The 26,862-nt window shown below is 32.6% G+C and overlaps 1 protein-coding gene across 1 annotated transcript; it reads right to left on the reverse strand.

Moving 5' to 3' along the window:
• On the reverse strand, positions 1-26,832 carry LOC129228256 (ras-related protein Rap-2c-like). The gene is made up of 5 exons (XM_054862925.1): positions 26,568-26,832; positions 11,941-12,080; positions 5,385-5,497; positions 3,889-4,207; positions 1-2,919 (listed from the first exon to the last, which is right to left on the reverse strand). The coding sequence occupies exons 2-4, from the start codon at positions 12,073-12,075 to the stop codon at positions 3,904-3,906; spliced, it is 552 nt and encodes a 183-aa protein (XP_054718900.1). The 5' UTR covers positions 12,076-12,080; positions 26,568-26,832; the 3' UTR covers positions 1-2,919; positions 3,889-3,903.
• Positions 26,833-26,862: the final 30 nt, after the last annotated feature.

Here is a 26,862-nt window from a genome sequence, read left to right on the forward strand (position 1 = left end):
TGAAATATTCTTAAAAATTTATTCATCTTGACTGTACAGATACAAAATTGAAGATACATTGCAGCTGAGTACATCTTTCCAAATTTTAGATTCCGCTCTCTTCCCTTCTTTACCAACTTTTTCTATGGAAGTTGGTTATGTACATATACACACTGATATACATAAAACCATTGTTGACATACAACTATTGAAATATAGCCATTGAGCATGGAACGATTTTATGCACACGTGTCAAATTTTGATCAGCAAGTGCTTCATGTACGCATACCTTGTTTGATATACGGTTTGACATACAATATGAAGCAAGAACAGCACCAAGTAACTTATTTTGAAAATGATAGTTGAGCATACCACAAAGGAAAAGTTTTATGCTTTTTTCTTATGTTATATGTAGTTAAATTTTTGCTGTATGAAATATAATACACCAGTCATATCTCAGCATGTAAATGCAGCTTTTTTTTTTTTTTTTTTGTGCATCCATTTGCATCAACCAAAAAAAACTAATACTTAATCTTAGAAGGGTATTGCAGATAGAATTCCAAAAAGTATATTTGAAAGATGACTTTACTTTTTTAAATGACATACTTAGATGTTATTTAAAAAAAATTTGCATAAAAGCTATGTCTATGAAGTTACTTTTTCTTTTCAAGAAAAAAAATGGAGAATTTGTTTTAAAAATGTAAGTAAAAGGCAATGATGATTGTTCAAGATATTGCACGAGAAAAATCAATTCTGTAAATAACCTTTGCACAAGAATGCTTGATTAAAATTTGATGTTTTATTCTGAATGGTGAAGTTAAAAATTACTTTTGTAGCAAAATTGAATACAAGTAGTATATAGTTTTTAATTTTAGAACGTTATATAACTGATCTCAAACTTATGAATGATTTTGTAGAATAAAAAGTAAAATTTTCAGTGCATACCTTTCTGGGAAGTTTCACATTACAGAATCATTTTATTACACTCACAGCAAAGTAATTAAATAATTGATTTTGTAAAATATAATCTTATCTGCACAAGAAATGTTAAAATTAAAATCTAAATCAACATTTCAATTATTTGATACTGCCATAGGTGGGTAAAGGGCAGTTCGCAAGTTCTTCCCCCCCCCCCTCCCCATTTTTGTTACTGATTGTATGTTAGCTTTACTGTAGAAGCTTGCTTATTTGGTTTTCTCTGCCAAATAAAAGCATGGAAAAACCTCTAATTCCAACATTTCCCTATAGTTAGTACTGAATCCAAAATTAGTTTCTTCAAATACTTCAAAAACTCATTTTTGCAATTACTTTGCCATCCACCTATCCATGACAGTATACTATATATGCAGAAAATTAATTTGTAAAAATACAATGGTTGCTGCTATTACAGCTTAAAATACACATGCGAGTTAATTTCTTTCAATATTGCCCCCTGGCTTTTAAGCACATCACAAATTCCAAAGTTATAAACAGAAATTTAAAAATACATTATGGTCATTGCTTTAAAATATTTTATACAATATATATATTTTGATGCATTATCTTGATTCCATTTAAAATTTAAAAATGTTTATCTTATATAAAACATTTTCCACACATTGCACTTTGAAATGAATGCCATAATGTTGTTAAGTTTGTCTACTGAAGTTCAACAAAAAATATTTTCTGCATATTCAGATCTGCTCTTTGGAGTAAGTGCATAAACTTGCACATTTATATGTATATTTGTACATGTGTCCATATCTTCCATCAAATCTAAACCGTTTGGAAATCTAGAAAGTAAAGTCCTCACTCACCAGCACAGTTCATTGCATATAAGCATATTGCATGAAATTTATGCACATAATTATTATTTATATACATATAAATGGATATGCCAATGCATACAAGGCTCATATTAGCAGGGTACACATAAAATATAAATAAGCATAATAATCTATTTGAGATTGATAATGGTCCCTCTTCATAGGAGCTATTTCAGAATTCATTATGTTTCAGATGCTAACAATATTCAATTCTTGCTATTAACCCTTTCATATGGGCATAGATACATGTAATTCATTTTTTTCTCTCTCTCTCTCATTGCCATACAAATCTGCATAAATTATTGCTTTTCTCCTGATGGGCATATATGTAAATTATTACAGTTTGATTAACACATATTTGAGCAATAATTCTTTTTCTCTTGGTTGGCACACATGAGCAGGTTAAGGACATTTTTTCCCCCACACTAATCACAAATTATGAGTTTTATTTGCAACAATCCTCATGAAGTAGTAGCTTCGAAGGTTAATTCGCACAAAAAAAAGCAGTTGATTTTACAAAAAAAATATACCATGCACTCACACAAAATCCATCTTATTATAATAAATAGTACAAACAGAATTGTATAAATTTAATTTTGAAGATAATTCCTAATTTTTTTCCAGTGTATTCTTCAAAAAACAAACCAAACCGTTCTCTGAGAGAAAAAAAAAATCCTTAGTCAGACAAACATTGTAAAAATAGAAACTATTGAATTATAAGGCAACGGTGAGTCTCTGAAAGGGTTAATAGTCCGTGTTAAGTTAAATGATATATATATATCTATGTCACAAACACACATACGCACACATAAATTATACATATATAAACGTAGATATATACAAGATACAAACATGATCTTACAAGTATTTGACTACATGAAAGTTTACAGATTGGAATTTTTCTAACAAATAAGGAAATATGAAGGTGGGGTACAAAACGGAAAAATAAAATCTCCAATCCAAATAGTAAATGTTTTCATGTAACAAGCCTTGTATGGAAACATTAGCAGAACCAGTTCTTACATACACACTGTGCTGGCGTATCCAGTGCCTCTCATAAAGAGACGGGGGCACAATGTCAGTTTCTTTGGGAGGTCAGTACTTTAAGGCAGAACTGTTCATTCTTCACACAGTGCTAGAAATGAAAAAAAATAATAATTTGTCTTTTTTTTCCTTTCATAGGAAAAGACATTTTATAGTGAGCTTGATATACTCAAGATGACAATTTCCAAGTTTTATAAAAAATGAAAGAATCTCAGGGAAAATTTATAATTTTGTATGAGGAATTAATACTCATGATTTACTCTATTATGTTTGTAATGGCATCAAATGTTCTATATTTTATTTAAAAAATTTGACAGCCAGTTCTTGCAAAATTGTTGATTTTCAATAATTAGATGTGGAGAAATTTGAGGATATGCCAGACATTACCGATATGGAAAGATAATGCGCAGTACCTGCAAATTTTTCATTTTGCAGTTTTGTCATTGTACTTGAGCTTTATTGTACAAGCTTGCTTATTTGGTTCTCTTATCAGTGACAATTTTCATCCCTTGCAGCAGATAAAGCTTTTAGGAAAATCAGAAAAAAAAAAAACTCAGGATTGTTTTAGAGCTTTCTTTAGGGAATAAAAATTTATAAAGGTGGAAAATGAAACGAATGTATCAAAACTAACCTTTCTATACTCATGTATAATAAGTTTTGATTACGGGTTTAACTGTTGGGAGCTCCCTGAAATTCTAATCGCCAAAAAAATCCCTTTTATAGGGAATTTCGTAGCTTCAGTGAAAATTTGGAAGATATTTACTTTATCACGGACTTTGGAGAAGGCATCAAAATTTGGAGAGTTGACAGCTATGCTGCCTTCGAAAGGTAAAGGGCAGTATCTGTACACTTTTTTTTTTTTTTCATTTTTCTCAAATATTGCACTATCTTAATTATTTGATTTCCACTGAAGATAAGGCCTAAAAGAACCGTCAAATTCCAACATTTCACAATTGTTAGTACAGAATCCAAAACTTGCTTTGCCAAATATCTCAAAAACTCATTTCTGCAGATACTGCCTGCCCTTTACCATCCACAGAAGTATATTAATGTTACTCACCCCCAAATGCCATCATCAGAGAATGCAGCAACAACAGCAGACATTTCCCTTTCCCTGTGTGACAGCCGAGAGGTCCATCTCTCGCACAATCTCTGCAAAGAGCTCGTCGACATCTTGCCGGGAGCGGGCCGAGGACTCCAAGAAAGGACACCCCCAGAGCCTGGCGAGTCCTTCTCCTTCGGCTCTGGCCACCTCCCTCTGGTGGTCTAGGTCTCTTTTGTTGCCCACCAACAGCAGAGGCACTCTATCCTGGCCCTTGACACGAGAAATCTGCTCCCGCATGCCTTTGATGTCTTGGAACGTCTGATGACTGGTAACGCTACAACATAATGCACATTTGTTTATTTATGTATTGCTGAATCTCATTTTGCAATATTCAAACTAACTAGCAAAGGGCATGACCCCAAGGGTCTCAGATGTGGGCAAAATTTAGGATTTATAGATCAATTTACACTATTATACCTGTGATAGCTCAAAAAAAAAAAAAGTGTCTTTTTATTGAAAATTGTGAAATTATGCAAATTACCAGAAAATGTTTCTATTTTATTAATTTTTCAACTCTTTAGAAATACATAAATCTTAAGAGAAAGTCAGTTTTTTTATCACAAGATTACTTTTAAGGAACTGTTTCCTCTTGGTTTATTTTTACTACTGGCTGTATAAATAATTTACTAGTTTTTAATGAAACACATAGGGCATCTTCTTTTCTCAAATAGAAAATTTAAGAAAATTGAAAAGTACTTTAAACTGTTTACTTTGTAACAAAACTTTAAAAATCATTGAAACAAAAAAATCTGATTCTTTGGCAGGATGCAGAAGGATAGACCCATTGAAAAGTAAGCTTTCAATTTTTACAGCATTACTATGCAGCACTTAAAAAGAGAATAAGACAGCAACAGACGTATTTGGATTTCAAAATGACTAAAACATTGATATGTTAATTAATAGTACGAACATGCGAAGAATCTTTCAGGCATGTTACGCGTCTATTAGAAAGAGCTGCAAAAAGGTGATATTGAAAGTTTCAAAAGATAGAATTTTATATTTGAAGTGCACAGCGTTTTATTTTAAGTGCGCAGCCGCCTCAAGTAAATATGTAGTGCTACAAAATCTTAAAATTTCCATGCATGTATTTTAAAATAACAATTTTTAACTACTAAGTGTATTTTATATTGTTAAACATTTAATTTTTGTAATTTAAAAAAGAGTTTAAAACCCAAATCATCAAAATAGCTTGAGTTAAAAGGTAAAAATAGAAAAAATTCTAAATTGCTTATAAGTTTCACCAAATTACATTCTCCTTTCATAGGAATAACTCTGAGGAAACAGTCGCTACTTTTTTTTTTTTTTTTTTTTGAGAAAAAATACTTTGTGTAATAATGAAGACTGAGAACACAAATTTGACAATTCAAAATGTTTATCTGCATATTAAGCAGGCATTGTGCAGCAGATATGACATGAAATTACAGATGCTGTTCAAAAAGGAGTATCATTACCTGTATACAACGACAAATCCCTGCCCATTTTTTATATAAAGGTCTCTCATTGAAGCAAACTGTTCTGTTCCTGCAGTATCTAGAATTTCCAAAACACAGGGTGCACAGTCGACCTATATCAAAAAAATGTTGATTATAATACCTGTATAAAAAACAAATCAGTAAAATTGTTGGAAATAACATGGTATTAGGAAATGCTAGTTTTTATGTTCAGATTTTCAAAACCTGTGAGCAAAAAAAAAAAAACTAAAATTTCAGATTGCATAGTTTTCTTTCTCAACTTGTTGCAATTATAACCTGCAATTCACACGAAAGCATAAAATATCTCAACCTGACAATTATAACACATGTGCGAAATATTTCAACAATTGAACTTTTTAATAACCTCATGCATAAGAAATACCTTTGTGCTAAAAAGCAAAAATATATACAACAAAATGAACGCAGCACAAATTTGCATAAGTATTTTAGACCTTTCGTTGGATTTTATAACTTTTTGTTGAATTGAAAAAAGGATTCCTTGTAACCTTGAATCTCATCTGCAATTCGTTTCTAATTTTGCATTTTTTTAACATTGAAGCATGCAGCGTGTTCCCGTCTAACCTCTATTTTTGCAACAGTTTGTCTTTGATGCATATTTCGAGGGTGTAAAAAAAATCGTTATCTTTTTGAGAAAAAAAGTAAAAATATTGAATAAAAACATTTTTTTTCATTAACTTACTTCTAAATATAACTAAGCTTGAAATTGATAATTTTAAAAACATAAATTATTATATTTCAAATATTACTTAAACAAACAGTTTTCATAATGTGGTGTAAACAGGCGCAGATCCAGAGGGGCCCCTTAAAGGGGAAACCAGTTTAGACCAGTCAAATCTTTTTTAATGTTATAAAATGTTAGTAAAACTATTCAATAATATGTTGCTAAAATTTCAGTGAAAAATTACAATTAGTTCCAATGCTATGAGCACTTAAAGTGACAATGGAGATTCAAAAACGTTCATTGCAATTTTTTCCCCCAATTGCGTTTTTCTCAAAACAACTTTTTTTCAACTGGTGTGCATTCTAGCTCAAAGAATTTTCGACCAATTGTTCTGAAAAATTTGTGTGAATATTTTTTATTAAATTATACTCTGTATGTGTGAACCTAACTCTTTGATGATATTATTCATTTAAAAAAAGTAGGGATGCACCGGATATCTGGTAACTATCCGGTATCCGGCCTATCCGGCTGATTTTTTTAACTATCCGGAACTATGAGGTATCAGATCCGACAAGCCACTCGAATCCGGATATCCGACAGTTTTTGCAGGATATCCGGGCAGTTATCCGGTAAAAATGTGAGAGATATTGGGGGTTGATGTGGGATTATCCGGTACGAAATGAGGGTTTAATTTTGAATTTACTTTTGCAAAATTCCAGTTAAAGCTTTCACTGTTTCATAAACTTTTCGATTATGCTTTCTCTTTTAATTGCTGCTTCAAAAACGACCATTCCTCTTCAAATCTAGCTTCTGGCATTCCCCCGCGTCCCCCCCCCCATCTCCTTCGCGAATCTGCTGACGGTATGTTGCCAATAATTTCTCCCTCCCTCTCTCACTCTCTCTGCTTTATCACGCTGAAGTGAAAAGTCGACCTTGAAATGGTTCATATCAAAGCCCTTGAAGTTGGAGGAGCGGCCATGTTGAAAATTAAAATACAGTCAAGTTCCGACTTGCGGGAGGAATGCATTCCACTACTCCTCTCGCGTAAGTTGAAATTTAGAGTAGTAGAAAAATGTATGAATTCGGATTTTTAAAAACACACTAAAAAATTTTAGGCATTTGTAAACACCTCTCACACTATTTTGAACCATTTCTTAACTATATTACCGTTTCTTGTATAAAAAAGCTGTATTATTTAACATAAAACTCTGTTACGATGTATAAAATTAATGGTCAATGGGAGAGAGACATGTAAATAAAACAATAATATAGTTAGTGTATTAATAATTTAATAATGCATGCTTTGGTGCCATTATATCTCATGAACATTAAAACGAAGAATGAAAGAAATTAATGAAAAATGCGGAATAGTTGCACTGAAACAAAGCAATGTTTTGAGTAGTACGGTGTGGAAACTTCTGCTTTCAGTGATACTAAAAGGATGAAGAACCATCAAGAAACCAATATGTAGTAACTAATGACGTGGTCGATGCTTGCACCCAGCGCGCGCAGTTGTACAAACGAACTATTTTCGAAATTATATTTGCTTGTATATTTTTACACATGCTAAAATCCTTTCATTGCATTCATTTATATCCAAAATTTTGCGTTGCGTTTGTATTTTTTCCATTTTTAGTTATCCGTAAAAGTTTTCTCCCCCTTTTTTAAATTATTCCACTTCCGTAAAAATGAGTAAAATCTACCTAGAAAAAAACCATCCACAAAAAAAAAAGTAAAATTTAAAGTAAAATTTAAGTTTATTGTTCAAATATAAATTTATAAATTTATTTAAGAAAGATTGAACATGTTTAGCCTATTTTTTAATATTATATATAAGCGCTCACTCTTATCACGCTGTAGCTAATGAAGATCATATTTATTCTCCATTTCCATAGTTGCCAACATATCAACTTTAAAAATCTTACAATGCATGCCGTGAGTGTATTTACACTTTAACCAACACACAACAAACCGTTAAAACTAAAAGCATTATATTTTCAAATCTTTACTTGTAATTAATCAACACAGAAAAAAAAAACTGGATTCACAAAAGAGAAACACGAGATTATAACAAGCAGTTAGTTTCAAAAAGGCAGGCATGTGCATTTAAAAATTTAAGAATACAAGTGTGCACTTTTAAAATATTCTTTTGGAAAAAACTAATAACTTGCTGTATTATCTTACTTTTTCTTTTGTAAATCAATGCAGTCAGCTGCTTTTGCTGAAATTACTTTAACTGGAACTTAAGCTAAGTTGCTGACTTAGCCATATTCAAAAATTCAATTTCCATAACTTATTCAAAACAAGTTTTTTTTTTTTTTTTGTAAGTTCTAAATGACTAAAATGTTATCCAGGTTTATCAGACAGAACGGCACAGCTCTGTCCTCGCCTTTCTGACACTACTGAATATCCTTTTGCACTCTGCATTGCTGCGAGGTATGGCTAGAGTGGAAAGCATAGAAAAGGAGAGCCTTTCATACTTCAATGAACCATTGACTAATTTCTTCAAAGCAGTCTATTTTTTTATCCATCCTCTCCCATTTTAGCACAACATTGGGCAAATCGTCTATTTGTACAGAGTGAAATTCACTTTTGGAGCTTATCTTAGGCTCTTCATCTGCAGTTTCTCTATTCTTCTGAAGCAACATAACAGGAAACTCATTTAAAAAAAAGCAATACTAGCGATCTAAAACCTAATTATCTTACAATTATGTCATAAGATCTTACAAACTTACAATACCTCTAAAAATCTTACAATGTAAGGCTAAATCTTACAAGTTCGCAGCTATGCATTTCATATTGATACTGAAATTTACTTAAATTTAAATCTTGTACAGGATACGTGTGATAGTAAATTCGTGAATTATATTGAAACGATTTGAAAATCATGCCAAAAAGAGTGAATGCTAATTACTTGTATGTGTTGGATGGATAACTATTTTTAATGACCTTGGTTACATTGCGCTTTCAGATATATCACGCTTTATCTTTGTCCCCCGAAAAGCGTAATAGAAAGAAGGGATTACTGTATGTGCTTTTTTCAACACGGTATTATTTAATAACACACACATTGGCCCCTACAATGCATTTAGGGAAATAATCTCCACTGAAAATAATACCAACACAAAAAATGAGAAACATTTGCCAACAAAATTAAAGCTTGCAGGCTTTTGATTGCAGACTCTCCAACCATTAACAGAGACCCCCAACAGTGCAGACCCCCCAACATTTAACCAATGCACTTAAATAACATTTTGAATCATCATATGCCCATTACGCATACAGAACTATGGAAGGTTACACATTTTTGTGTCATTACAACTAGAGACGTACCGAGTAGCACTTTGGCCGAGTTTGAACTCATTGGAGTAGTAGCATAGACCTCCATGGCCATATAGATTTCAAAGAAAATTCCAGGTGAAATTTTATTGCGCATTATTTAAAAATTTAATGTGTCAAAATTTTTACAAAAAGTTATTTTAAAAATTAACAATAAACAAATAAATAAAAGGTATGATTAATCAGGTTAGAATTAAAACAAATTATATCAATCTATTATAGTTCTAGTCCGATAAACGTAAATAATTTTTAAAGCAAATAAAACATTAAAAGCACAAATGTGCGCACGGTCGGATTTAGGGGAGAGCAAGGCGGGGCAACTGCCCCGGGGCCTCCACAACAAAGGGTCCCTAACACAATAAAATTTTTACAAAATATTCTAACTTTCAGGCGTCGAAAATATCAGATATATACATATATATCAAAATATTCGGATATATATCAAAGTATTGGATATTTTCGGAAATATGATTATCTTTTTGAACACTGATTAGGGGCCTCCACTCCTTCGTTGCCCCGGGGCCTCCACACTTCCAAATCCGGCCCTGAATGTGCGGGAACACTGCCGGTCAGCATTTCTGCATTACAAGGAACCGTCTTTTTCAGTGCATAAAATCTGAGCTCATTAATGTAAAGACATCCAACAAAAAAATTCGACTTTTGTTGGATGTCTTTAAATCCTTAATCTTGCATTATGTGCAATAATTTCGATTACTAAAATATTTTAATAGCATTTCTTCCTATAAGTATTTCTTTACCCAAAGTCACAACCTTTTTCTTACTCTTAAAAAATGACTTAATTTTACTTCTCTGTATTGTTATCATTATGCCAAAAATTTGAATTTTCAAAACCAAGGTTTTAAAAATTTGCAATCTAAGTTTTCAAATGATTAGGAATACATTGCGATATGATTGAAAGCGTTTTTTGTTATGAGTCTATGAATATTCATCTTAAGGATCACTTAGAATGTTCCTCACCAAAAGTAAGTTGTCCTACAGTAATATGTGATACAAAAAAGTAGTTGCACCCAAATACATATCCATACTTAACTTTTACTCTGATTAGATTTTATAAGTTTTTTTTTTTTTTTTTTTAACCTTATATGTCGTGTACGTTCTTTTGCCACGCTGTAGCAATAACTCTGTAGCAATAGTGCCGATACTTGTTCTACATTGCATTACAGTACAATCATACACATTCAAACATTTATTTGTCAGCACACTAAAAAGGTTAAAACTTTGTAAAGAACATAAAAAAGTAAAAAACCGATACAAGATGCTCACACATCCATTGCTTCAGTTAAAAGTGAGGATCTCCACTTTGTCCCCTTCACCTTGACTTCCTGTGGAAAGACTATTCACTTCACTTGATTTCACGACTCACAGGTTTGCTCATTTACATGGCATTTTGTGCCGCCACATTATACATATAATACAGTCTTATTTTTTGAATATAGCAATTGCAAATTATTGCAGTATATTATATGTTTGCACTTTTTATCAATTGGAAAATCTGTCTTGAGAAATATTAAATTTTTTACAACTACTCGGAATTGGCCGAGAACCGAGTAGTTACCGAGTAAGTCTCCAATTAGAACATCTAGTTTGTGAGTAACCAAGGGTGGCCCATATGGGGCAGCATGTGGGGCTCCAGTCAACCCCCCCCCCTCCTCTAGAAATTAGAACTTTCTTGCTTTTAGTACTTTTTTCTTCACAAAAAATGTTAAAACATTTATTTTCCAACCATTAATGAATAAGTTATTTTAAAAGGTTACATTTTAATAGCTCTAATTTGTACTGAAATGGGCTTCCATGGGAAAAATATCCGAGGCCCTGTACCCCTTAAAATTTTGCATACGCGCGCAAAAACTGAGTAACCGTAGGTATTTTCAACAATATATCGTTTTAACGGCATATAGTTAAGTTTGAAGTCTGAACGTTACTGTGTAAATGCTTTCCTCGAGCATTTTGAAGAGAATGCTGCTCCTTGCAGCATTTAAGGCCACCTTTGATTTGATACACCCTAAACTCTTTTTTGCATCTCTCAATGAACCTTTCTTTTCCTTTAAAGTTCATCAATACTTGATAACAAAAGCTAATCTTTCTTGAAAGTTGAAAATTCATGGAAGCCTGGCCTCTAAGCTTAATTTCCCTTAATATTTACTAACATGGTGCGGGAAGATATTTTACAAAAAAAAAAGAACCATTTTTACAACAAAATTATTTTGAAAAAGTGCCCTTGCCTACCATATTTTCTGTCTGAGGGGAAAACCCTGCGGTATGAAATATATATTAACAAATGACGTTATTGCAAGTGGGCCCATCATTTAAGCGGATAAAGGGTTGTCAATTGACCCCCCTCTCCCCACTTCAAAAATTGCAAAATATATATGTTTTTACTAAAAGTAGGAGCAGTTTTATTGTTTTCCGACAAAATTTGCACAGAGTACACTCACTCCCTTTGCCTCTGCAAAATGTCGAAATGAAGAGATTAAAGCGTCATGTGGCACTCACTTCAATTTCTTTACGGTAAAAGTCTTCTATAGTAGGGTCGTATTTTTCCATGAAGGCACCCGAAACAAACTGTACTGTGAGTGCACTTTTGCCAACACCTCCACTACCTAGCACCACCACCTTCAGCTCTCTCATGGCACCTAGAAGTAAACATGAACTTAGTCAACACATAATTCAGAACATGCAAGGTGACAAAAAAAAATACTTCAGACCAAAATAATTGCAAGGTCTGATAAGAGGCCATTTTAAATGACACCAAAATGAGTTCTATTTGAAGGATGAAAGAATAATAATTAGGTTTTTTTTCTAAATATCACTTAAAATAGTTTGTTGCATTTAATTTGAATTACCTGCTATAGAAGTCAAAATAAGATATCAATATTATTGTAACTACTCCGCCCTTACCTCCAGGAAAATGAGCTGTTTCAAAAGTTAAATATATTGATGTTTTCGTGATAATTAAAGTGAGTGTACGTGGTTTTTTACAAAAAAACCTCTAGAAAATAAAAAAAGGGAGCTAGAAAATAAAAAAGGGAGGAAAGAGGGTTGAGAAAAATTTGGAGGGGGGGGGGAATTTGTGCCACTGAACTTGGGGGGGGGCACCCCTGTTGCCAATCCTAATGGGTTATTTATATACATATAAGGACAGGCAAAGACAATAAAAACCCATTCAGAAAGTGAATTTTGTCTGCAATACTGAATTGAACTAAGAAAATAAACAACTGAATTTTTAGATTATTTTAAAAACTATACTAGCTAACACAATTTGGCTTTTGGGCCCTCAAGCTCAATCTGTCAGTCAATCATACATATTAGGATGGAGCTTATTTTTGAAGTATGAAAATCCTTTCACCCCCTAATTTGGTTCCCTTTTATGAAAAATAAAATTTAGGCAAAATTTTAGCATGATCTAACAATATTTAGAGGTAGCCTAACGATGGGGAAGTTTTTAATGTGGCACATATTTATGTATGTGGCACATGAGAATTTAATTACATCACAACATTATAAATATACATTTACTATTACTTTAGTTTCTCATTTTAAGTCATAAAGCATTACTAGACTATGTAAAACCATAAATAGTACCTACAATTTAAAAAATACAAATCGGCCAATTTGTGTCAAAATCAACTGTATTTTAATAAAATTTTCGAAATATATATTTCTTTAAATTTAGTTTTTAGAAATTATGCATATTTTGGAATACTTTTTAACGGTTTTTTGCTTTTTTTTTTTCATTAATTAAGGCTGGACTTAGTTCTTACTGGTTTCAGATAATATAATTATTAGATTCTAGCACTTAATTGAGTAAAAAATATTGCAAATTTAATAAATTGTAATTGTGGTGAATAATCTTACTGAAAAAGGTAAACTTGAACATTTACCAAGTTGCTGGAAAAGGAATTTCTTAATTTTAGACAGTTCCTACAGAAAGAGTTCAGGTTGAAGCTATTCCAAGACTGACAATGCAGACATGGCAGTATTTGTGCAATCAGTTTTGATAACACCAGTCCAAATACTAGTCCCAGCATACTAAATAAACTTCTACCATATGCAAGAAAACAATAAATAATCAGGGTTGGCCGAATTGGACCCAATTGGGTTGGACCCAATGGGTTTTTTTGAAAAAACCCATTTAAAAAAACCCATTATTTAGCCCACTTTTGGGTTTTTTAAATTTTCTGAGAAGTTTTTTAAAAAATTAATTTAAATACTTTTACAATTTAAACTTCTTTTTTATTTGTTCTTCACCACAGACAATGAATATAAAAAATGAATTTTGAACTTTAATAGTATTTCTTAACTCTTAACGGAATTAAAAAAATACATCAAAGATTTTAAATAAATGTATTTAACTTTTTTTCTTTAACTGGTCAAAAAATAACTCAAATTATCTTGACCAAGTCCCGTCACGTCTGATTTTCTCAATATATGTAGATTGTACAGAGGAAACTAATCTAGTTAAAAGGCTTTCATTTGAATTATTTTCTGCTAACCAACAAGTCACAAATCGCGAATAAACACAAGGTATATCTTTTAGAAATAAACAGATTTTTCAAATGGTTGATAGAAAACAGAACATGTACAGTATTTTCATTATCTTACCAAAAAAGTTTAATATTTCTCACTCTGTACACAAAAATAGAAAAACAACCAACATAAAATTCAAAGAAATGTTTTGATTAAGCTGGAATTCAGTAAAAAGGGATTTAAACTACTTGAGGTTCTACAGTAGTTTTGCATAACAAAATGAAATACAATAAAGTAAAATGCAAAAAAAAAAAAAAAAAAAATGTAGTAATTAAAAACGAACAATAGATTTTATCACTCGAGAAGTAACTTTGCCCTAACTGTTGGTAATAATGAAAATTAAAAAATCAGAAACTTCACCATTCGTGGGTTTTTTCGTCTTTTATACTTTTCTTGTGAAAACGCTTAATTTAAACTAGTTTCCCAGCTTTTTTTACCCGAAGACAGTTTTTACACTTTGTCCATATACTTGCGCTACAATATGCTATAAGTATCCCACATTTTCCCTAAAAAAAGACAAAAAAACCCACATTTCTTTTAAAAACCCAACTTTAGTTGGGTTTTTTTGGGTTTTATTTAAAAAAACCCAAAAAACCCTGGGTCCATGGGCTTTTTTTAAAAAACCCGGGTTTTTGCCAACCCTGTAAATAATAGACTTAGATAATTAATTCAGATTTTGAAAAATGCATGGGAATTACATCCTCTTCCGAAAATGGCGTTTTTTAAAAGTTTTCAAGAATGTTAGGACTTTTATTGAAATAGTGGACCAAGAACTTCATTGAAGCTTATTGCAAAGCTATTAGAAGGTAAATAAGGATAAAGAAAATAAATGGTGCAAACAAAAACCTTGAAAAAAAAATCTAAACATAAAAGGAGGTTGTAATGAATTTCTGAAACTCGTGATTATTTTTCCTTGCTGGTTCAGCAAGGAGATTTATATTTATGTCACAGAGAGCTCTTAGGAATGTTACGTAAGAATAGGGAGAAAAGGGTTTGAAAAATCTTACGTACCCTTACATGAGGGTAGGGGGAGGGGATCCAAAATAGCCAAAATCATCCTTACATAATTAATGAATGGCTCCTTAATGGATGGTCGAAGTCTAATGTTATTTGTGATAAACAAACAGTGAAGTTTAACACAGCAAACTTTTTTTCTGGAAAAAATTGATGACATCATTGCTAACTCTGAAGGCATAACTGATGACTAAATTAGAGATATGCTTGTACAAGGTAAAAACAAACTTGAAAAAAAAAATTAATTTGAATTTTAACATCTTGAATTCAAACTATGTTTTTTGCAATCACGAATGTGTGTATGTAGGCGTATGTGTTTGTGTGTGGGGGTATGTATTTGTGTGTAGGCTGTAGGGGGTATGTGTATGTGTGTGTAGGCATATGTGTTTGTGTCTGTGTGCAGGCATGAATGTGTGGGTAGTTGTATGTATGTGTGGGAGTATGTGTTTGTTAGGGTGTCCCAAGATATAATGGCGAAAAAAAAAATTGTGAAATCGAATACGCATACCCTCCAAATTTTTTCCATTTCACCTCAGAAACATGAGAAAAAAGTTTTATTGCAATAAAATAACGGGAACCCGTGCCGACTTGAGGTCAAAGTTGGACCTGAAATCCTGTACGGCGACTACAGTGAAAATATTGCTAACTGTATAATTCTTTACTAAACGTGACATCAATTTATTTAAAGCAGATATTTACAACAATTTTAGACTACAAGAAACATTACTGTACATATTTTTATTTCAATGTTTGCTTTTTGCAGTCAGGATAGAGCTTCTGGTGCTCTTGAACGCAACGTAACACAAATTGTTTTTGTTCCTCATCAGCTGTAAGCAAACCATGAAAGTCCTGTATCCAGTGAGCTCTATAAAATGGAGAAAACCTACAATAGTGGAAACTTGAGCTCGCTTGGCGGGAGAACGGGGTAGAGTGGAAGACTAGATTTGTAAGATTATCGCTGTTTCGCTGGCGTTACGATTTTTGCTGATGCACTGCAGGGCGTGTTAACGAGGATGCGATCGCTGATCTCATTGGATGCAACCAGTTATGTAATAGCTGCGCTTTTTGGGAAGACTGGCAGTTTTGCTTTTCTCTTGAAAGGAAATAATTGATGCAAATGAAACTTAAATGAAGTATTGTTGTGTTGTGTACCGTATCCTGTTGTAAAACCATAAAGGGTGGACTTGACACTTATATTTTACGTGAAATATATTACAGTAGTTAGTAGTACAAGAACTTATATTAAATTAAAAAATTAAAATAATCGCGACCTCGATTGCCTTAGCTCATTTTCAGGTGAATCTCGCGGGAAAAAGCGCGCATTAAATTCAAAATTTTTTTTATAAGAAATGAAAAAACAAGCAAAAAAGAAAGATAATCACAACTACTGAGTTTTGCTAGTCGTAAAAGCAGAATCATGAGAGAAAATTGAAAATCCCTTACTAAAACCAATTACAAGTGTTTTGTTTGTTAACTCATAAGAATTGACAGTAGATAAGAATTTTAAATGATTAAGCTTTCTACTATTGTGTGCCAATAATGAAATCGTTACCAATTGCGTAAATAAAGGTTTTAGAATTGTTCTTGAAACTTACTTGAGAAAGGTTATTTATAACTTCAGTTCAATATGAATCTAAAGTCCCAAACGAATGCTTTCATAAGCGGGAAAAATGTGTTCTTTCGATTGCTATCAACGGGTCAGTCCAAACACATAAAATAAAATAGTTTTTTTTTTTTTTTTTGAGCAATCACGAATTGCGTACTATTCTCACTTTCCCAAGATTGATGTTGCTCTGATTTTTCAGATTTCCATGACAATGGTTGTTTTTAGTACTTATTTAGGAGGGAAAATTTCGCCTTCATACTTACAAACCATGTGCGGTTTGATTTTATTTATATTTTTTTCAAGGCTGTTTTTTTTAGTAATAACGAATTATATACGATCCTCGCTTCACCAAAAAGGATGTTACTCTCCTTTAACAGACTACCATGACGATGGTTGTTTTTAGTATTTATTTAGAGAGCGAAATTTTCGTCATCATAGTTACAAATCGTCGGCGGATTGGTTTTATTATTATAATTATTATTTTTTTTTTTTCAGGGCCTAACTCAAGCAGACTTAACATTTAAAAAAGAAGGTTTTTTGGGTAAAATTGCGTTTTTTCAGGCGAAAACACCTGTATGGATGAATTTAAACAATAAAACTTTATCTAAATTCAAAATTTCCCGATTACTCATTCCCATCAGTTAACACTGATAAGAAATAAAAATACATAATGTAATACGCTGTAAATAATACGCTGCTAATAATACTGGTGAATATCGGCCATAAAATCACAATCTTAATTACTGCATCCATATCACTATTTTATTTTTCATGGATATGCCTCGTATTATCTATTCTGGAAAATCATGAGTCATAATAGGACGGGTGCAGATTTCTTTACCATTTCCATTCCATCTGTAGAAATATGAACTTCAACGAGTAGGGTCCTATCGCAATTCGTGTTTGCGGAAACGTCAAGATATCAAAATTTAAATGATTTTTTTCTCTCTAAATAACAGAGGACAGCACGGAAAAGAAAACGTAACTAAAGTTTCACGTGTTACTACCCCCAAAAGTAGGATCAAGGGAAAAATTTAAATCTTTTTCAAAGCTTTTCTTGCTGAAATTAGAAGTATTTTGTTTATTTAACAGAAACTGGCAACTGATAAAATTTTTAAATCAGTGATCTTTCCCTCGTCACTAATCGCATGCATGAATAAAAGCTTAGGATTAAAATGGATGATAATGCTTATGGATGAAAAGATATCCAACAAAAGCTTTTGTCGGATGTCTTTTCATCCACAAGCTCATTTCTTTTGCATTGATGAAGGTTTTCTTTGTAACGCTGAAACACGTGCCTGCAATAATCTGCAATTTGTGCTTTCTGACGTTCTTACTTCTTACTTTACCTTTCAGCACAAAGACATTCATTTATCTTATGTCATGGTTTTGAAAAACTGTTAGATTTATCAATGTGGTATATTTTCGTGCTATAATAAGTCACCTTTTACTATGTTTTAAAAAAATGGTTTCAAAGGCACTTTTAGATAATGTGTTGACTCACATAAATGATATTGGCATGTTTTCTTTCTAAAAAAGAATGTGTAAGAAAATTTAAAAAAAAAAAAAACGATTATCAGGCCCGTCATTTCAAATTTTTCCAGTTGGAGGGGACAAACGATTGATTGCGTATGAAATGTTCAATTTTGCACTCCAAAGATGTAACAGGAATTTTATTAAAGTGCACATTTGAAAAGAAAGAAAAAAAATTGTACACCCCTGTTTTGCAGCTACAAAAAGTTTAACTAGACTTCAAAGGATAAAAGTTACTCTAAATATTATATGCTGATAATAAGTTTATTTAAATTACAGTATGTAACAAAGCAGAGATTTTTTGCTGCGTAAAAACCTAAACAGAATAATTGATTTTGCACTTGATTTTCTGAAAGTCATCAAACTATTTGGGGAAAACAGGTTAAGATTCAAGAATTTCAATTATTGCTGAAGAGAATGGTATATGGCAAGTGGCAGATTATTAATTTTTAAAACTCAAGTGTCATGTTTCCTTTTTCTTGGAATTCACCTTTAGTGTAGTTAACAGCTGAAAAAAGTAGAGATCCGAGTTCACCAAATCAGGTAACGTTTTTTTAACATTTGTCATTCCCCCACGCTGTTTTCATAAAAAAAGTATAATAAAACAATGCATGAAAAGTGAATAATCATCGTTACTTCCTTGTTTAAGATTATTTGTGTGCTTAAAGTCAGAAATTTATTACGCCTGGGTCCTGGCTATTGAAATCAAATTGCAGCAAGTCCCTCATTGTCATCCCTTCACTAATGTATACAATGGGGGAATGATTCTGAAATATTAATTCTGAAACATCACTCTGAATTTCAAATACATTTCTTTTATCACGTATTTTCTAATTCTAAGCGAATTATTTTTATGTTCATAATTATTTTACGATTGCCACAACTTGCTGATTTGCAGTAACTATTTTTTTGTGGCAAAATGAGCCCCTGAATCTAAATATGACCACTGTCCCCCTCCCCTCACTTAAAACTTTTTCGAAGTCGCATCCCCCATAATTAGTTTCCAGTATTTAGACAGTTAAATATTCATTATTTTATTTGGAGGGGAAGAGAACATTCATCTGAGGTGCAGGAGAGGTAAACGTTCAAAAGCATGAACATTTGTGGCAAGGACCCCTCTTTATCCCTCCCCCCATGGGGGAGTACCCCCTTCCCCCATTCCGTACTCACTCATGGGGGGTACTACAGCAAAATTTGATAAACTATGAGGGCGATGCATTACCCCAGAAATATAACAATACATTAATTATAATACAAGAAGGTTCCTTACTGAGGATCTCGCTACTGATATTTATTTTTTACTTCTTAGTTCATACAGCTACAAAAGTGCATTTTTTATTTCATTTTGTATTTTTCATTTTACGTTTGCGTACACATTTTCATTAACTTATTCCTTCAACTTTATATAATAAAATAAAGGATTGGGATATAGGCTCAAAAATGTGCCTTTAATTTTAACCATTTTCGTACTTTTCCCACGGAAATGGGCGGAAAACAATTCGTCAACGCAAGGAGGAAGAGGACAGTTTTATTACGGTTTTAGGGGAAAAGAGGACCTTTTAAGTGTTGTCTTCTTTGTACTACTATCTTCAAGCGGGGGAGGGGGGTTTCATTCGAAGAACACACACCCTCAGCAAAGTGATGCTTTCGATAAAAAGCAGAAGAAAAACAAGCATTGGTCATCGCAGAAAAACACTTTCTCACGATTGATTCAAAGCTTCCACTTTCTCACAACATATCCATATCCAGTCTATTCCAACAACTATTTGATTATTATGGCTCAGGTACCATCAACAAACCGCTTATTATTAATAATATTAATTATTAGCTATTACCTCCTTCAGATAATTTATCAGAAGTAAACAAATGCAATGAAAATACTTTTAAATTAGAGAGAAGACGAAGTGGCCAAGCCGAATCTTAATTCTGGCTGAATCATTAAGTGCGATTCCGCTTTTTTTTGCCTGTAATAATTTGTGTTGTTACTATTCATTTTTCAGTTATAATTACATAAAATGTTTTCTTTTAAGCTATGCACAATTGCACCATGTAAGCATTGCGGAAAATTAGATTTAATTGAAAAGTTTGTGTGTAATGAACATTTGAACCAGAAACTGTCAAATAATTATCTGTATATTCTTTTTAACTTAAAAGCTTAGCTATAGTTTAAATACCTATTAAATGGTCGTTTAAACTTCAAAATGAAAATTTAAAAGTAACTGAAATCACTCTGTTTCCTACTTACAGTGGCTCCCAAACACTTTGAAATTTTTTAGTAAAACCAAAATAACGCGAAACTGAATTATAACTGCTTTTTTTTCCTTCCCTTCACTCCTAAATTTAGCATTTCTCACTCCAAAATAATTTCTTGTTACTCCAATGCGGAAATTTTACTACTCAAACATTATTTTCTGCCCTACAAAATACATTTCTTTGCTTTAAAATCATATCTTCTTTGTTTCATTTTCCGCAGTTTTTAAAAATTCAAAAATTTATCTTTCTACATATTTTCTCATGCAATCAAAGTCAACAAGAAGTGTATATTTGACTTACTATAGAAAACTTGTATCATTTCATTATTATCATTTGTATTGTTTTGTGTATACAAGAAATGGTTTCATGAATTTTATATTTCGATTTTTGAATTTGTTGATTTATTACACTTGTTTTATTTATAGTACGAACAGGAACTGAAATACATATTTTTTTTTTACAAGTGTATTGAGTTGAAATTTTATTCTTTTTTTCATCTTCATTTTTAGGAACAATTGGAAGTAATTGTACTATTATACATAGCATACAAGAACATGGACTTGATTGAAATAATAAGTTTCAATTCAGTCACAAACCTATTTTAGAAATATAAAAAAATATTTCACAAACAAAAATCCCCCATACGTGCAAGGGCGGACACAGAAATAATTTTTGGGAGGGGCACCGAAAGGTAACCCCCCCCCCCCCCCGATACAATTAAAAAATAAAATAAACAATATCATGGGTTTTTTTAATAATGTTTTCAAAAAGCCCTTAAGCCAATAAATCTTCTTTAAAGAGCAGAAATATTGTACAGTAAATTATTTCTAACCTGGACACTTATGGAATGGAACAAAAATATTCTGATTGGGGGGGGGGGGTGCACCATAAAGGGGGATTGGATAAAACATTGTCGCCACAAAAGCAACAGCAGGATATCTTACTATATGGATTCGCCATCAAAACGTGTTCAGAATATCGGGGGTGTTCACATTACGGAGTGTTCAAAGAGAAAGTCAATATTAATTTCTTCCAATGTGGTCGCAAAATCTTTTCTTTTTCTTTCTTTTTTTTTTTTTGAAATTTTATACCTATAAACTGTTTAACCTTATATAATTTCACCATAATTGTATAAAAATACACGGTATTACTTAGAAACATTTTCATAATGATTAAACCAAGAGGATATTAATACATAATTTGTACTTTTTTCTATCAACGAAGAATGAATGAATAAACGATTTAAAATAATTAATAATAAAGTTGGGAATTTAGACATATTTTTTTTTCCAACTATTTCTTTACATTTTCAAAAGAAATAGTTCTCAAAAGGATGAAAATATAATGCGATACGTCACAGATCTGTAAAAAAAACTGGGAATTGTGTAAAAGGAAAATTGATAAGTTCTTTTCTTCAATAAATTCTTTTCTAACGATCAAAAAAAAAAAAAAAAAAAAAAAAAAAAATCTGTGATTCAAAAATTAGTATGTTAGTATGTACCTCATAATTATAGCTAAAAGCCAAATTAAGAGGGTTTTTTTTTTAATGTTTTTGAAAAAAAAAATTTTTTTTAATAAATATTATGAAGACAACACAATACTTACAAAATATCTGCTGAATATTTGAGAAAGAAAACCTAAAACTTCCCTGCAGAAAAGAGATAAACATACAAAAACAATATTGTGAATGTGAAAACCCTTGTTTTCGTTTTACTTTAATTTCCGCTAGCTCATCATTATCGCGAAAATTTAAGCCACGCGAAATATTTAAACTTTCTGTTCTATTCACATACAATTCACTAAATTTTTTATCTCGCAAAGTCACCGATACATTCATTTTCGCAAAAATTACGACTCGTGTAACTGTTTTTACAGAAGGTAAATGGTTAATAAATTGAAATAAATCTGCATTTGTTTAAAAAGTACTGTGTTAAATAATCCTACATTCTCGATGAAAAATACTAAAATTTTTAATTGTACAATTAAAATTTGAATTAACAAATTATCTGTTAATTCTTACTCTTATTAAGCGAAACAAACAATAAACGAAGGAAAAGAAAAACATATCTCCGAGCGATGGAAGTTCCCTCCCTCTCCTTCTACGTCATCTCACGTCACCCAGAGTCTTGGCAATAATGGTTGCCGAAAAGGAGCCAAATTTTTATTCTTTTTCTAAATAAAAGTAAAGAATTGTTTTGTTTAATGATGTATATATTCATCAGACCGACAGCGTGATGTGGTTAAAAACCGGTCATTTGATAACAAAAAGCAAATGGGTTATTTTTAAATATTTTTTAAAGCTTGCGAGCTTCCTCGTAGACTCCAATGCTAAGACCATCTCCTAAGCCTAACGAGGGGAACATTGGCGAGATTCGAAGGTTACACTCTACCCCAATCCGATTTGACCCCATCCGCTCTCCAGGGTTACTATACAGCTCAATGCCTGTATCCTTTCTACCTTTTTTTCAGCTGCATCGTTTACTGCTCTAAACATTGAGACAGTCTTTTTCACATCAAAGAATGAAATATTATTGACCATACCATAAAAGCTGGATGAGTTTTCGTAGAGCAGCTTTTGAGATAATTGCGTCCACATTTTCGTACACTTTTTCAAAAAGCACAAATGTTTGTTGGGTGCTTTGACTGCCAAAATGCATTGAAGCCATGGTTTCACGTATATTGTTACTACAAACAAGCAGACATCAAATAATGTTTAATTTTCCTTCATATCTAATTTTAGTTGTGAACTAAATAGTAATAGTTTTAGGAAGTAAATCGCTCGAGCCGTCCATCGAGCTTGGTGCATGGCTCCCGGTGGTCTTATTTTAAATTCATTTTCGGTATCTCCACCTAAAAGTATGAGAGGCAGTTCTATCAACTCTTTATAGTCATCCCTGACCGTAATATTAGCAAGTTCAGCACGGTAAAAGTCAAGTAAATTTTCCAAGTTAGGGTACAATTCGGAACAACTTCGCAGCTCCTCCATAGCACTGTATTTTATTGGGATAGATCAGTTCATATATATGATGGCGGCAAGCAAAGGAAAGCATTTCTCTATCAAATATTTGCTCAAGAATAGCGCAAGAACCACTTAAAGGACCTGTTTTGGAAACTGTAGTATCACAACAAAAGAGTTTTGAACTTTGTCTTCGAGATTTTAATCTAAAACTGCCTTTCAAACAGCCTGTTTTTGTTCTTTTCCTGTAGAATTATCCAGTTTAGACTCAGCAATGAGTTGTTTGTCACATCCTTATGAAATAACTATAGATAAGCGATATTCTTTTGATATTTGAGCGCTCAAAGCAGGCAACATTTTCATATCCCAAGGTAAATTCACTACATGTGGTACCTCGTACTGAAAACCAATTTTATTCTTTCCTCGAGCTCCTTCCGCTTTTCGGTTCGAATTCTTTGAATTGAAGATACCTATGGGAAATTCATCAATGTTACACCCAAGTGCGTCAATAGTAGCTTCAAGAATAAACACATAATCTCGTATACTTGGACACCTGTCCAATGCATCAACTGACTTCGGAGTAATAAAATCGCTCCTCATTACATATTTACTTGTTCCAGGTTCTGATAATTCTTGTTCCAGGTTCTGGAATACTTGTTCCAGGTTCTGATATACTTGTTCCAGGTTCTGGAATACTTGTTCCAGGTTCTGATATACTTGTTCCAGGTTCTGGAATACTTGTTCCAGGTTCTGATAAACTTGTTCCAGGTTCTGATAAACTTGTTCCAGGTTCTGATAAACTTGTTCCAGGTACTCCTTTATATGTTTCAGGGAAATCTTCCAAATTAATATTTTCACTACAGCTCGAAGAGGCATTTTCTTGTACAGGTTCATACAATTCCGAGGATGTTGAAGCGGAATCGTATTTAATGCGCCTGTTTTCTTCTTTGACAGCTCAAAGTCGAACCCTTTCCTCTTTGTCGGCCAGTTTTTTATCCACCTTATTAAAAGTGATCACATCGGCCGTTCTCTCTTTGGAATTGCAAGAAAATCCCATCTTCTGCCATTTTGATTAACCGAAGTGCATCAGCATGTGCAATATTGAATAAATTGTTTAAATTACTCTCAAATTCTTGTTGGCGCTGCCTGAATACTTCTTGCAGTTTGTTTGCATTTTTTTCGTAAGTCTCTCCAAGTTTGATACAGGTTTTTAAGCTTATTCACACAATTTGGCAAAGATTTGGTGGGAATGCGTGCATTTTCCCAAAAGATGATGCATTCCCGAATAGTGAGGTTTGCGCTTTCACTGATGGTTAAATTTACTTCTCGGATGCTATAAAACAAAACTGACAGAACTTGTCCGTTAGAGGGAAGTTTCAAGCCCGTAATTTGGTGTTTTACGACTCCTATTAAAAATCTCTTTTTTTTTAACTTTGCAACTCCAGTGCCATGTTTCGTTCCCTATGGAACGACTATATTGCGCTCGCTGACCGGAATGTATTCGTACTGACACGTTTGACGGTTTGAAAATTGCTGAAAATTGCCACGGATAAGCCCTCCCCCCCCCCTCCCCAACATATGTTTTTTTCTGTTTTCATTTGTTTTCTATGTACTAATTACAGCTGTTTTAAGCTTCGCAAAGTATCGCGTCGCCGCAGCGTTCGCTTGCTTATGAATACATGTGCTATTTGCACGTTTAGGCCTTTAGGCGCAAGTCGGCACGGGTTACCGTGCTTCAAATTGCATGAAACTTTTTTTACAACGGTTTTGATGTAAAAGGAAAAAAATAAGAGGGTATGCGTTTAAAAAAAACGACTTTCATTTTTTTGGGACACCCTAGTGTTTGTGTATGTGGGTGTATGTGTGTGTAGTTGTGTATGTATGCACGTATGTGTAGGACATGGATGCAACCTGGAGACTGCTTTCGCTATAGGAGCAGCATCCTGAGTAGCCCATCGACGGTGATGGTGAGGAGGGTGGCGGTATGAAAAATCAAAGGAACGTCAAAAACAGTAAAGTGAGAACAATAAGCAATCGTGATTAATCAAAAAAAAAGACAGAGGTTCTGTTAAACTGAAAATCTGAAAAAAAATACACAAATTGTATCTTTTTCCCTAGAAAAGTAGAAATTATAGAATAGGACATTTTCTTGTCTTCATGTTCTTAAATCATTTTAAAGTGTTGCATTACATATCATTAGCACAGTTTGAGTTCAATAATCAAAACCCTTAAGAGCAGCCAAATTTTCACAGAACAGAAGGGTGCTTGCTCAGAGAGCAAGCACCATTTATTGTATACTATTTGACAGGTTTCTAAACTGCAAAAGAAATTCCCTTTGGAATTTTGTAAATTTTTCTTCGAATTTTCTTGAGTTTTTTCATGCCTCTCAAAAGGCATCAAACGATCAGGGAAAATAAAGTATGTATGATCAAGTCTTGTTTAAACATTCAAATTTCCCGACAGCATTAGTTGCTGGCCGAAATTTTGGAATCTTTATTTTTGCATATGTACATAAAAAAGTGGAAAGGACCCACAGAGAAGGAAAAATATTAACTGTTTGACGCTGAAAACTAATTGATTTACTATTATTTAAATATTGATAGATTAGAATTCATATATGCTAAATGCACCATTTTTCCACTAATTTGGGCTAATATTGTCTAAAAACCTGTTTAAATCAGCAGAAAGAAATGATTAGAAACAAGACTTGAAAATTAAACTAAAATATTACATCTTAAATTGTTAATACTGTTCATGCAAAAAAAAAAAAAAAACATTAGAAAATGATTTCCAAATAAATATAGAAATTTTTACACTTCGTTACAGTTTAGTTTGAAGAAAATTTTGCATTGATGTCGATTATTTCACGTCCTATACTAAAAGATGCATCTTCAAATTATTTCTGACCACATTATACTCAACTTGAACCTATTAGATATGCTAAAAACATCGCCATCATGAAAATATCGTGGTAAATAAAAGGCAATCCAATGTAATTTTCACAAGTTTTAGTTCAGGGTCAAAGTTTTAGCTGTGAAATGAGTCACTAACGAAGAACACGTGAGAAAGACCCTCTTTAGATAACGGGAACAATGAACAAGGGGGTGACCACTCCCCTAAATGAATTTCTCGTAAAGACACTTTCACTAAATAATGTAAACAAATTACTCGAATGCATACAATAATTATGCAAGCATTGGAGTAAATAATTCTTCACTAAGCCATAAATACCTCAGATAGTGTTTTTCACAGTCCGTACAGATAATGGATTGTTTCCTGCAGGGAGTGACACAGACGACTTTAACTCAGTGCTTCCGTACATCGATTCGAACGTCCGAAATTTATCGGGTGCATTCGAGTCACAGAGAAACTCGAAGGGGTTGAGAAAAGTATAAAAAGGATGAATCATAAAATCAAAGAAGAAAGCAACATATCACACACACACTCACACAATCCTCAGAGCCCTGCTGACCTCCTATCAATAATTTCAATAACTAAAATCTTTTGTTGCCATATTGTTAAGTTA

The sequence above is a fragment of the Uloborus diversus genome, chromosome 8, assembly GCF_026930045.1.
Source record: "Uloborus diversus isolate 005 chromosome 8, Udiv.v.3.1, whole genome shotgun sequence".
Classification (NCBI taxonomy): domain Eukaryota; kingdom Metazoa; phylum Arthropoda; class Arachnida; order Araneae; family Uloboridae; genus Uloborus; species Uloborus diversus.